At 39.4% G+C, this 13,090-nt stretch overlaps 1 protein-coding gene across 3 annotated transcripts in view; it reads left to right on the forward strand.

Moving 5' to 3' along the window:
• The window catches only part of cers6 (ceramide synthase 6), a 250,358-nt gene that overhangs the window by 118,709 nt on the left and 118,559 nt on the right, over positions 1-13,090 (forward strand). For all 3 annotated transcript variants that reach the window (XM_043693925.1, XM_043693926.1, XM_043693927.1), the window contains exon 4: positions 9,501-9,558. In XM_043693925.1, the coding sequence (XP_043549860.1) occupies positions 9,501-9,558 (58 nt within the window). The remainder of the gene's footprint in view (positions 1-9,500; positions 9,559-13,090) is intronic.

A 13,090-nucleotide genomic window follows, 5' to 3' on the forward strand; every position in this document is an offset into this window, starting at 1 on the left:
CCCACCATCAGGAGTTCCTGCCATGCTTTTCCAGCACCACTCTCTCATGACTGAAGAGGTGCCAGCCACATAAACATTACATAATTCTGGCAGTGGGGAGCACTTCCACCTGTCGAGCCGCATAGGATTCCATGCCAAAGAGGTCAGTTACATTAGTAGTGAGCTGAAAAGTGGAAGATTGCCTGAGAAAAATGTCATGGACCATAATGGACTGTTTGCCATGAATCTCACTTGATAAAACATTGCCAAAAAAATGGGAAAATGCAGCCTAAGGTTCATTAAAAATCACCGTTAAATTTGTTTAAGAAATATGTTTCTATTTTCCTTCATAGAATTTTCAAAAATTTTTACCACACATTGTTGGAGTCTAGTAGGTGTGCAGATCCAGATACTTAGTTACCCTAAGAAGTCAGATTTATTTTTATCAGTCAGTCATGAGGTACCAGTGTCTATGACGAAGCCAGCATTTATTGCCCATCCCTAATTGCCCTCCAAAAGGTGGTGCCAAGCTACCTTCATGTATTAATGCAGTTCTTGGTTGTGGGGCAATCCACAGTGCTGTTAAAGAAGTTCCAGGATTTTGACCCAGCGCTGGATGGACAAGACAATATGCAGGGATAGCTATGGTGGTGTCTGGAACAGATTCTAATTCCGTAAATATGACTATGTCAGGCTGATACTTGACTAGTCTGAGGGACAGCTCTCCCATTTTTGGCACAAGCCCCTGATGTTTGAAGGGAAGGCTTTGCAGCGTTGACAGAACTGTGTTTGCTCTTGTCATTTCTGGACCCAGAGTGGAGGAAGTGTGGCCATCCAGTTTTACTCTTTTGTTTCGACCTTGTAATAGTTTGACATAAATGAATAACTTGCTATTTCAGACAGCAGTTAAAAGTCAACCGCATTTCTATTGGTTTGGAAGCAGATGTAGGCCAGACCTGGTAAAGATGGCAAATTTCCCTCACTCAAGGGCTTTAGTGAACTGAGTCTTTTTGACAATTGACAATGGTTATATTGTTACTGTTAGGCTAGTTTTTTTTCATTTGAAATTTTATTGAATTGAAATTGTTGTGATAATCAAATAATGAATAGTAATTTAGTACTTTTTTTTAATTTAAAGACATGCAAGTACCTTTAGATTTTCTCTCTGCCAATTCCAGCAGCAGTCTTCTAAACAATTAACAAGGCTAATGATCTAATATGATTTCTTTGGGAAAGAATAATAGGTACAAGCTCAATTTAAATTGCAGGAAAAAAAAGTGACGGAATGAATTAATGAGTATTGACAAAATAGTCATATTATAACATTCTGAGTTATCTGATTTTATACCTTCAGTGAACTGAGGTTGGACAATTCATGTACAGACTGATAACTTAAAATAAATTGTATCTCCACTTAATATCTGAAAGAATGGCATGTCAAGATACTTTTAAGATGTTTTAAAGTCTTATGATCTCAGCTGAAAATAACCCTAACCCAAAGGACCCCTGGCTTCATCCATCTGTCTGTGTCTGTCTGTCTATCTATCTATCTATCTGTCTGTACCTATCTAATTATCTCTCAACCAACTAACTATCTTTCTATCTAACTACCAACCAACTAATATCTTCCTGTCTGTCTGTATCTATCCAATTATCTATCTACCAAGGATCCACCTATCTATCTATCTATTGGCCCCCAGTCAGTTAATATAATGAGTAGTCTCTGAGAAATTGACATACAATTTTTTTTTAACAACAAAACATTTCTTTATTATACAAATAGAGGTGGGTGCAAGTACAGAGTTCCAGATGATAGACTACGATGTTCTTGAGCTGATTTGTATAAGAAGCAAGGAAGTATTGGAGGTTTTGACAGATTGAAAAGTGGATAGATCCCCATGTCCAATTGAGCTGTATCCGAGGCTGCTGTGGAAGACACGGATGAAATTACAGGGCCCTGACCCAAAATTTTAAATCTTTTCTGGCTACACAGGAGGTGACCGCGGATTAATGGACAGTTAATGTGGTTCAACTATATCAGAAGGGTGGTAGAGATAGACCAGGGAAATATTGGTGAATGAGTCTAATATCCATTGTAGGGAAGGTAATGGAGAAAATAGTGAAGGAGAAAATTTGTCTCCATTCAGAGAGGCAAGGTTTGACCAGGGATAATCAGGACAGCTTTGTCAAATGGAGGTCATGCCTAACTAATCTGTTGGAACTTTTCACAGAGGTAACCAAGTGTTTATATGGATTTCAGCAAGGCCTTTGACAAAATCCCACATGGGATTCTGATAAAAGCTCATTGGAGCCAGGGTAACTTGGCTAGATTGATCCAAAATTGGATTAGTAAAAGAAGCAGAGGGCAGTGGTGGTAGACTGTTTGTGTGACTGGAGCCCAGTGTGTAGTGGCATAGCATGGGGATCAGTGCTGAGTCCCTTATTGTTTATGAAATTCATAAACAATATAGATGGGAATGTGGAAAGGCTGATCCATAAGTTGCAGATGACACAAAGTTTGGTGGAGATTAACAGTGAGAAGGAAGATGTTAAGTTAAAGAAGATAAAAAAATGGATTGGTCAGATCAGTAGCAGATAGAATTTAACTCTGATAGATTGAGATGGTGCACTTTGTAAGAAGGAAAAAGATAAGGGAGTATTCAATGAATGGTGGAACACTAGGAAGCTCAGAGGGACTGGGGATCCTGGGGTGCTTGTCCACAGTTTCCTGAAGGTGGCAGGACAGGTTAATAGACTGGTCATGAAGGCATATGGGATGCTTCCCTTTGTCAATTGAGGGATAGATTACAACAGCATGGAGGCTATGTTGGAGCTGTACAGAACTTTGGTTAGGCCACAGCTGGAGTACTGTGTGCAATTCTGGTCACCACACTTTAGGAAGGATATGATTACACTGAAAAGAGTGCAAACAAAATTCAGAAGGATGTTGCCTGGGGTGGAGCATTTCAGATATGAAGAGAGGCTGGATAAGCTTGGAATAGAGAACTTTGAGGGGGGTCTGATAGAGGTGATTAAGATTATGAGTGGCATAGTCAGGGTGAATGGAAAGCAGCTGTTCTCCTTATTTAAAGAGTCAATAACAAGACAGCATAATTTTAAAGTGAAAGGCAGGAGGTATGGAGGGTATTCAAGGAAAAATGTTTTCATTTTGCACTACTGAGGGGATAGTTGAGGCAAGAAACCTTGCACCCTTTACAAAGTATTTGGATGAGCACATAACATTCAAGACTATGGGCCTAATGTGGGAAAGTGGGACTAGTGTAAGTAATAATTTTTGGCAGTATAGATTTGATGGTATGAAATATCTCTTCTATATTATATGATTGTATGAAAAAAGTGAAAACATATGTATATATGACAGTCAGAAAGATCTGAACACTAACAGCAAAAGAATATATCAACCTGTTCCCAAACACTACTCTTTTACAGACCCTCATTTTCAGAAAACAATTCACTGCTCTCTCAAGTTTTTACTTCCTTATTGGATTTCAGAGACAGTTTTATGATTGCTTTCCAAGTCCACTGGCCAAGTCCATTTCTCGGTTCTGATGGACTGAACCTTTGCAGTTCAAATAACTTTAGGAATTTTATCCAAACTCTTCTATCTTGGAAATTCCATGAAACTAATAGACTTCAGCTACACTAAGTGGTTCAACTGAACAAAAATTTTGGTATTTACGCAAGGAGAATTTTTCTGCTCTGAACTCCTGAAACCTTGTGTGCTGAATTCAAAATTAAACTAAACTAATGACTTTTTGTTCTGTTGTAAACTCAATAGTACAAGAATTCTACCCAAGAAAACTACAGGGGTTCTACCAGGCAATTGACTGCAATCATGTGCTTTCATGGAATTGATGCACTTAGGTTGAGTTTTCTTCTCAAATTACTTTCTGTCTTTTTTTTAATACAACTGCCTTCACAGAACTGACCCACCTCAATCTGCCTCTGTCTTTGTGGGCAACTTATTTTTAAATCACCAAATGAAATACCCCATTTAAATTCTTAATCCAACTTTAGAAAAAAAAATCATAGGTCTGTTTATAGTGTACTTTACATTGGTATTCTTAACTCCTGAAGGTTTATTTCTGTTCCTTGTTTCTCTCAGCTGGTAATGTTCCAATGTAGAGCTGTAATAGACAGTGAAGTCTTCTTTTCCTGCAGACTTTCCCTTTTGCATGAATGATATAATCTCATTTTACCTTGACACAAATTTGGTCATAAAGATCCACCTGCATTCCTGAATAACTAATCATGGGAGTTTATAGTTTCTAACTCTTCTGCCTCTTGGAGATCTAAGCAGTCTCCATAACACTAACTGGGATATTTAGTGGTATTCTAGGAAAGCCTGTAATCTAACCTTTACGTTAGCTTTCTCTATAACTTTCTCCACAGTAATGCGATTCATATCAGGCAGATTGCAGAACAGATCACATGAGTTCCTTTATTTGACCTTAAATTTAACGATGTAACCCCAAAAAAGCATACGTTTATGAACCTCAAGACTAACAGAAAAACAATGGTATTCCAAACTTCATAGCCAATGCTGTTTGGGGCACCAGATTCATGAGAAGGCATGGTTTACTCTGCCATCAGAACATGAAAATTCCAATGTCTGCCATCTGAACCATTGAATTCCACTGAAGAGAGACACATATTCACTGCAAATGAAAAATGGAGAAAATACTGATGAACTTTGACATAAAAACAAACAAGACTGTTGCAAAATTAGTGAAAAAAATCGAGTAAAGATGACAAGCAGTTTGCAGTGGTTCCAATTTTGTATCTCATCTGGATCATGCAAAATCAAAGCTGATAATGATATGCAAATAAAAGTTTTCCAATGAGAAATTTCAGAAAGGTATTACCATCATGTTCATGAGAAAAGTTGAATGGATGAATGTTCTTGGAGTGTGGATCAAAGCAATCTGGAATTTGAAACCAGGTGGTCGATACAAAGAAGCATTTGCTAGCCTAAGACATGCTCAAATCCCACCTCATTAATGGTAGAGGCAGTGATGTAAGATTGACTAACCCTGATGTGACAGATATTCCCAGCGGTTTAAGAATATTGTTCACTCTTGGATGTGTGTATGAATAATCTCTTGGACAGAATCTAAAAGATGTGGATCACTTGGATTTACCAGGTGAAGAAGTCTTCACAAAGGATGGAATATGCAAACACTCTCACCAACAACTTTGTGTCAATGATGTTTTGGATGCCTGGATGGACCTTGATCCCAGTATTATCCCAGTAAATCATTTCTGAAATGTGAAACATTGAATGTACTCACATAGAGTAAAAACAATTTCTTATGGAATGAGGATATCAAAGTTACTACTCACAATAACAGTGATGAAGACTTGGAAGATCTATACAATGATGTAAGATGGCTGATGGGGATGACTAGACCAGAGATTCAAAGGTAATCAGAGTCATTTTGAAAGATTTCAATGTGAAGGCTTGTAGTTAATTTGTTACACGCTTTTATAAAATCTTGGCTGAAAAATGTACAATTTGTGATGTTCCAAAATTAATAAATGTTAGATAATCAATATGGATTTTTACTTTATCTGTTTTTTTATTGTGGGCTGAAATGGGAGAAGGACGATTTTGAAAACCAAGGCAGAGATTGCTGGACTTTTTAAAAGAAAGTATTGTAAGTGGTGCTTTCACTGCAGCTTTGTTCAATGAGTGGAGGAGATTGGTTGCAGATGGGGATATGTACAAAGTGAGATTTGGCTGGTAACATGTAGCTGATTGTGCTGTGGTGAGCAGTTGTTGATGACAAAAGCCATCAACCTGCCATAACTATGATTTTGGGTATAACCTTTCTTCAGGACTGTCCTTCAGGACTGTCCTGAAGATGGGTTATACCCGAAATATTGACTTTTCCACCTCCTGATGCTGCCTGGCTTGCTGTGTTCTTCCAGCCTCCTGCATGTCTACCTTGGATTCCAGCATCTGCAGTTTCTTGTTGTGAATAACTATGCCATTGGCTCCAGGTAGCTGAACAGTTTATGGGTATAGACAATATTGCCAGAAGCTTTCAGACCTTTGAATAGGTGGTGTCCCCCCAGCAGTATAAAGTACCTGACATCTGAAGAAAGCCAGCTTGTGTCTATAGGCTGTTGTTTTTAACTAATTCATCAGGGACTTTATAATTTATGAATCAGTCACTCTGTAATCTTATAAGGAAGTGAAAAATATCTATTGAAGAGTTATTGAAGAGCAGGAAGTTTTGACAAGCAAAACGATCATCTCTGTGAACCCTGTAGGCTGAGACTGTTGAACTGCCTTCCAGGCTTTTTTCTGCACTCGTAAGACCAAATATTTTTGTCTATCTGTATAGATGACGGAAGTTTTATAAGGGTGGGGGTTTAGAATTTTAACTATTAGGATTATTTGTTGACAGTTTATTGTTGTTTACCAATACTTAAATCTGTTGAGTTGAAATAAATAATAATTCTTGATAAGTACACAAATCTGTCCAAGTTTTCTATTCACCTAAGTCTAAACAGACAGGTAAATTGGAGAGCATTCGCATATTCTGATAAATTCTTAAAGTTTTGTGATGACTCCGGGAATAGCTGTGCTTGGCTTCCCAAGTGCTACCTAGTGAGGCATAACATTAGTTTCATTGGAGTCTACTTTATTCAATTTTTGTTTAGGTTTCTCATGGGTTTAAATCAAGCACATCTGCAAACCCCTCAAAAGCTTAGCCATGTAAAAGTTGATCCCATGATGTTTGCCTGAAACCTTTGGTTTCAAGAATTTCACTTTTGCCTGTGTATACACGTTAATTTGTGTGAAAAAAGTAGTATATAATATATAACCTTCATCAATCATGTGCAGTGAATTAACTCCTTGAACTGTATCTACATCCTTGCACCTTTTCATTTTTCATCGACCTTCACAGCTATCTGCTCTCACTAACTTTATAGTGCACCACATCAGGGTACTTCTCCTTTCTACCAAGTCTACCAAGAACTTCAGTTCAATGGACTAAACTTAAACACACTCTTCAAAGTTTGTGAGAAGATTTTTAGCTCGGGTGCTCGTTATTGTGGTTCTGTTCACCGAGCTGGGAATTTGTTTTGCAGACATTTCGTCCCCTGTCTAGGTGACATCCTCAGTGCTTGGGAGCCTCCTGTGAAGCGCTTCTGTGATCTTTCCTCCGGCATTCGTAGTGGTTTAAATCTGCCCCTTCCGGTTGTCAGTTCCAGCTGTCCGTTGCAGTGGCCGGTATATTGGGTCCAGGTCGATGTGCTTATTGATTGAATCTGTGGATGAGTGCCATGCCTCTAGGAATTCCCTGGCTGTAATAAGTACTTAGTAGCCACACAAGCAACATGAGTTCGACTGGGACAACACTACTATTATAGGACAAGCCAAACAGAGAACAGCCAGGAAATTCCTAGAGGCATGGCACTCATCCACAGATTCAATCAATAAACACATCGATTGGTTGTCCTTTTCTTCCTCTCTAGTGAAGCGGATTCCTGTGAGTGTGGTGTTGATGATCCGGTGTGTGTTATCTATTTCTGTGTTTTTAATGATTATAAAGGTGTCATCATTACAAAGGAAGAAGAACACCTCTGCAATGTATTCACCAAAAACGGATACCCACGCAATTTCATCAACAAATGCCTAAGGGAAAGACAATGGAATGAGGACATGCCGCAACCCAAAGGACTAGCCACACTACTATACATCAAGAGCATTTCCGAACTGACAGCCAGGCTACTGCAATCACTAGGACTCATAACAGCACACAAACCAACAGCCACTCTCAGACAACAACTCACCAGAACGAAGGACCCGATACCCAGCATGAGCAAAACCAATGTAGTGTACAAAATCCCATGCAAGGACTGTACAAAACACCCCATAGGACAAACAGGAAGACAGCTAATGATCTGCATCCATGAACACCAACTAGCCACAAAACGACATGACCAGCTATCCTTAGTAGCCACACACCGGAAGCGGCAGATTCAAACCATTATAAATGCCGGAGGAAAGATCACAGAAGCGCTTCACAGGAGGCTCCCAAACACTGAGGATGTCACCGAGATAGGGGACGAAACGTCTTAAACACACTCTGTCATGTTGTGTCACTCTTCAAGATTTCTTAGCTTAGTGTCACTTGATGCATGAGACAGTGAGAGGTGATGGCCTGTTATCACTGGACTGTTAATCCAGAGACCCAGGTAATGTTCTGATGACCCAGATTTGAATCCTTCCACGTCAGATGGTGGAATTTGAATTCAATTAAAATCTGGAGTTAAGAGTTGAATGATGATCATGAGACCATTGCTGATTATCTGGACTACTAATGTCTGTTAGGGAAGGAAACTGCCTTCTTTACCTGGTCTGGCCTACACCTACATATGACTCCAGACGCACAGCAATGTGGTTGACTCTTAATTGCCCTCTGGGGAATTGGGAATGGACATACTTGTTCTAGTCATAATCCTCCCCTTTATGAGATGCTACCTTCTAGCAGTTAAAGCTAACTTTAAATGATGCTGTTTGCTCTTTGCTAATGTGTCCAACCAACCAACAGTGAGGTTCACACTGACTGGAATTTTTTTTTTTGTTCATCCCTGAGATGAGGTTGTCACTGGCTAGGCCAGCATTTATTGCCCATCCCTAATGCCATTAAGAGTCAACCACATTGCAGTGGGTCTGGAGTTACATGTGGGTCAGACCAGGTAAGGATGGCAGTTTCCTTCTCTAAAGGACATTAGTGAACCAAGCGGGATTTTCTGACAATTGCCAATGAGTTCATAGTCATCATTAGACTTGTAATTTGAATTTTTTAAAACTCAAACTTTACAATCTAACATGGTGGAATTTGAACCTAGGTCCCCTGAATATTACCTGGGTAAACTGGATTAATTGTCCAGTGAAAACACCACTAGGCCATTGCTTCCACAATCATTGAAACAAACACGTAGCATAAAATCAAATTTAGCTCCCTACGTCTTGCCACTGCTCGCTACCAACAATGTGCTATCTAATAAAGCTGTGTTACATTGCATTATATGTCAGGCAGAGACTTCTAAATAGATTTATACAGCTAAAAATGGACAGTGCAAGTAATGGATTGATTAACACTTTTCATTTTAACTGAGTATAATTCTTTATTGATGTTTATGTTAATATTTCAATTGTGAGTCAAACCAAGAAGTATTAATTTTTTGAAATGAAGAATGCAATGTACCTGAAGCAAAGCTCAGACCAATGATAATAACTCCATGCACTACCATACTCTGTTCATTGTTGCTCAACAACTAAAACTAAGCATATTCTGTAAACATATATTTGCACAAAAAATATACCTGTTTCATCTGAATACCGAACTATTGATTTGTATTGCAGCATCATAGCTGCTCCATATTCTAATTTTGTTGCTACTGAGTTTGTGAGTCTCTAATAATAAATTGCAATGAGTAACTGCTTCCTTATGATTCTCATATGTTTTCTTTCTCTACAGGTGGAAGTTTACATTTTACCTTTACATATTTTCCTATGGTGTAAGGTTTCTGAAGAAGGTAAGGCTTCAGCATTTTGAAACATATTGGAATGTCTTTTGTTCCATTCACTAAGTTTAGTCGTAAATGTTAATGAAAGCATGATTTATAATCATGTCTGCTTACTGTTTAAATGCATGAAGGCATGGAGAATTTGTGATATATGAATAAGTCTCAGAAACATGTCTGAAGATGAATGCTATGCTTCAGTTGTCATTATATCCAACATGCAACAGATATTAACAGTAGAGCTATATGCTAATCGGCCATTGAGTAGACATTCTAATTATGGACAATGCAAAGAAAAAAGGCAAGTCTGACAGTCTGTGATTTAGATTACTAAAAATGGTGCCAGCTAAATATTCACACAGAAGTAAATTATAATGCATACTTGGTATCTACTGATATTAGATTATTTGTGTCACAAAAGACCTTCACCTATTCCAACTGTATAGAAGATAAGTTGCCAGATGTTTCCTGAACTTACGTGATAGTTGTGTGCATTTTTAGAATACAATGATAAGTTGGAGACACTTAGGAGTGTGCAGTTTTAGAGAGATGGTCATCTGAGATGGATGATCGTTCAAAGACAGACAGTGCAGGAGTCCCCAGTAGCTATTCACTCTCTAACAAGTTTACCATTTTGGATACTGTTGCAGGGGATTACTATCAGGGGATAGCGATAGCAGCAGCCACAGTGGTGGCACTATTGTACAGCAGGGAGAGTCATAGTGCAGTAAAGCAGTAGTAATAAGGGATTCTGAAGTCAAGAGCACAGACAGGCGTTTCTGCAGCTGCAAAAGAGACTCCAGAATGATGTGGTGCCTCCCTGGTGCCAGGGTCAAGGATGTATCTGAGCGGACCTGGGACATTCTCAAAAGCAAGGCCAGCATCCAGAGGTCATGGTACACATTGGTACTAATCACATAGGAAGGAAGAGTGACAGGGTCCTGCAAGTTAGATCGTAAATTGAAAAGCACGACCTCTAGGAATATAATCTCAGGTTTACTCCCATGCCACATGCCAGTGAGGCTAGGAATAGGAAAATACTACAGTTAAATGTATGGTTAAAGATTTGCTTTAGGAGGAAGGGCTGCAGATATGTGGATCATTGTGATGTCTTCTGGGACAGTTCAGGTGGGGAATGAAGATTGGGGCCAGTTGTTTGAGGGTAGACCCACATCTGGCATGTGGGAATATTTTAAGGCCAGTTGATTAGAGTTTAGGACTAGCATGTTGCTGTGACAATGAAGGATAACAATTGGAAGGTTTGGGAACCTTGGATGACAAGAGAAATTGTGAACTTTGGCAAAAAGAAAAAGAAGACATATGTAAGTTATAGGAAACCTAAGACAAGACCAAAAACTAAAATACCTAATTGAAGATTCACGCCACTCCATTCACTCCACCCAAGAAATCCTCAGCATCATCAAAGACACCAAGATAGAAAAGGATGGAATAATGGTTTCCTTTGACATTACAGCCCTTTTCACATCAATTAACATCGACCTGGCCAAAGAAATACTGGCATCTCTACTAGGAAAACCAAGACCACAAATACCAGACAACACCAACTTCATCCGCAAAGACAACATCCTCAAACGAGTAGATCTGTGCCTCACCATCAATAACAAAACCTACAAACAAGTCAACGGAACACCCATGAGATCACCAATATCAGGGCTCATAGCAGAAGCAGTAATGCAGAGACTTGAACAAGCTGCCCTCCCATCTATCCAACCCAAACTTTGGGTCCGCTACATAGATGAACATTTGGTCATTACAAAACGGAACAAATTAGAGAAAACATACTACACCACCAACAATATCCTGACAGGCATAAAATTCACAAAAGAGGAGGAGAATGACAACAGACTCCCATTCCTAGATGTGACGGTTGAACATATAGTTAACGGAGAGCTTCAAATTAGTGTCCACAGAAAAACAACAAATGCAGACCAAATACTTAACTTCAGAAGCAAACATCCCAACACTCCCAAACAGAGCTGCATAAGACATTACTTCAATGAGCTACATCACACCGCAGAACCCAAGAACTACAAAAAGCAGAAGAAAAATATCTATACAATGTTTTCAAGAAAAACGGGTACCCAATAAACACAATCCGCCGATTCCTCAGAAACAAACCCAAACAAGCAGACACAATGCAACCAAAAACTATAGCCACATTACCCTAAATCAAATACATATCAGAAATGACTTCCAGACTACTCAGACCTCTTGGCATCATGGTAGCCCTAAAACCCTCTAACACACTTAAATAACGACTAAAGGATTCATAACGTGCTACCAGCAAAACTAATGTCATTTACAAGATACCATGCAAGAACTGTAAAAAACACTACATTGAACCAGCTAGCAGGAAACTTGCCACCAGGATACATGAACACCAACTGGTCACCAAAAGACATGACCCACTATTACTAGTTTCTATATATACAGACAAAAAAGGACACCTCTTTGATTGGGACAACACACATATCCTAGGACAGGCGAAACAAAGATATGCACAAGAATTCTTAGAGGCATGGCATTCTAACCAGAACTCCATCAATAAACACATCAATTTAAATTCTGTCTATCACCCCTTGAGAAAAAGAACTGGACATAACCCACCTTAAGAAACCAATACCTATAAATAGAGAGGCAGGACATACCACCAGCGCTTCACCAGAGACTCTCACTGATGATGTTACCTAGTCATGGTGACGAAATGTCTGAAAACACACCTTCAATCTCAGCAAGCTAACTTACATACAAGACACATCCATCAACAAATATAAAGAAAGTAGGAAAGAACTTAAACAAGGAGTTGGGAGGGGTAAAAGGAAACATGAAATGTCCTTAACAAATGGGATCACAGAAAATCCCAAGATGTTATATAAATATATAAGGAGAAACAGGGTAGCTAAGGAAAGGGTAGGTCCACTCAAGGACAAAACAGGGCATTTATGCATGGAGCTAGAGGAAATGGACAAATTCCTTTATAAATAGATTTAGATTTTAGATTAGATTACAGTGTCGAAACAGGCCCTTCGGCCCAACAAGTCCACACCGACCCGCCGAAGCGAAACCCACCCATACCCCTACATTTACCCCTTACCTAACACAATGGGCAATTTAGTATGGCCAATTCACCTGACCCTGCACATCTTTGGACTGTGGGAGGAAACCGGAGTACCCGGAAGAAACCCAAATACTTGGCATTGGTATTCATAAAGAAGAAGAACATGTTGGATGGTGAGTCTAGATATTTTAGGGCATGAAAAATGTGTTTCTGGAAAACCACAGCAGGTTAGGCAGCATCAAAGGAGCAGGAGAATTGACGTTTCGGGCATAAGCCCTTCTTCAGGAATGAGGAGGGTGTGCCAAGCAGGCTAAGATAAAAGGTAGGGAGGAAGGACTTGGGGGAGGGGCATTGGGAATGCGATAGGTAGAAGAAGGTTAAGGTGAGGGTGATAGGCCGGAATGGGGTGGGGGCGGAGAGGTCAGGAAGAAGATTGCAGGTCAAGAAGGTGGTGCTGAGTCCGAG

This window comes from Chiloscyllium plagiosum, chromosome 7 (assembly GCF_004010195.1).
Source record: "Chiloscyllium plagiosum isolate BGI_BamShark_2017 chromosome 7, ASM401019v2, whole genome shotgun sequence".
NCBI lineage: Eukaryota > Metazoa > Chordata > Chondrichthyes > Orectolobiformes > Hemiscylliidae > Chiloscyllium > Chiloscyllium plagiosum.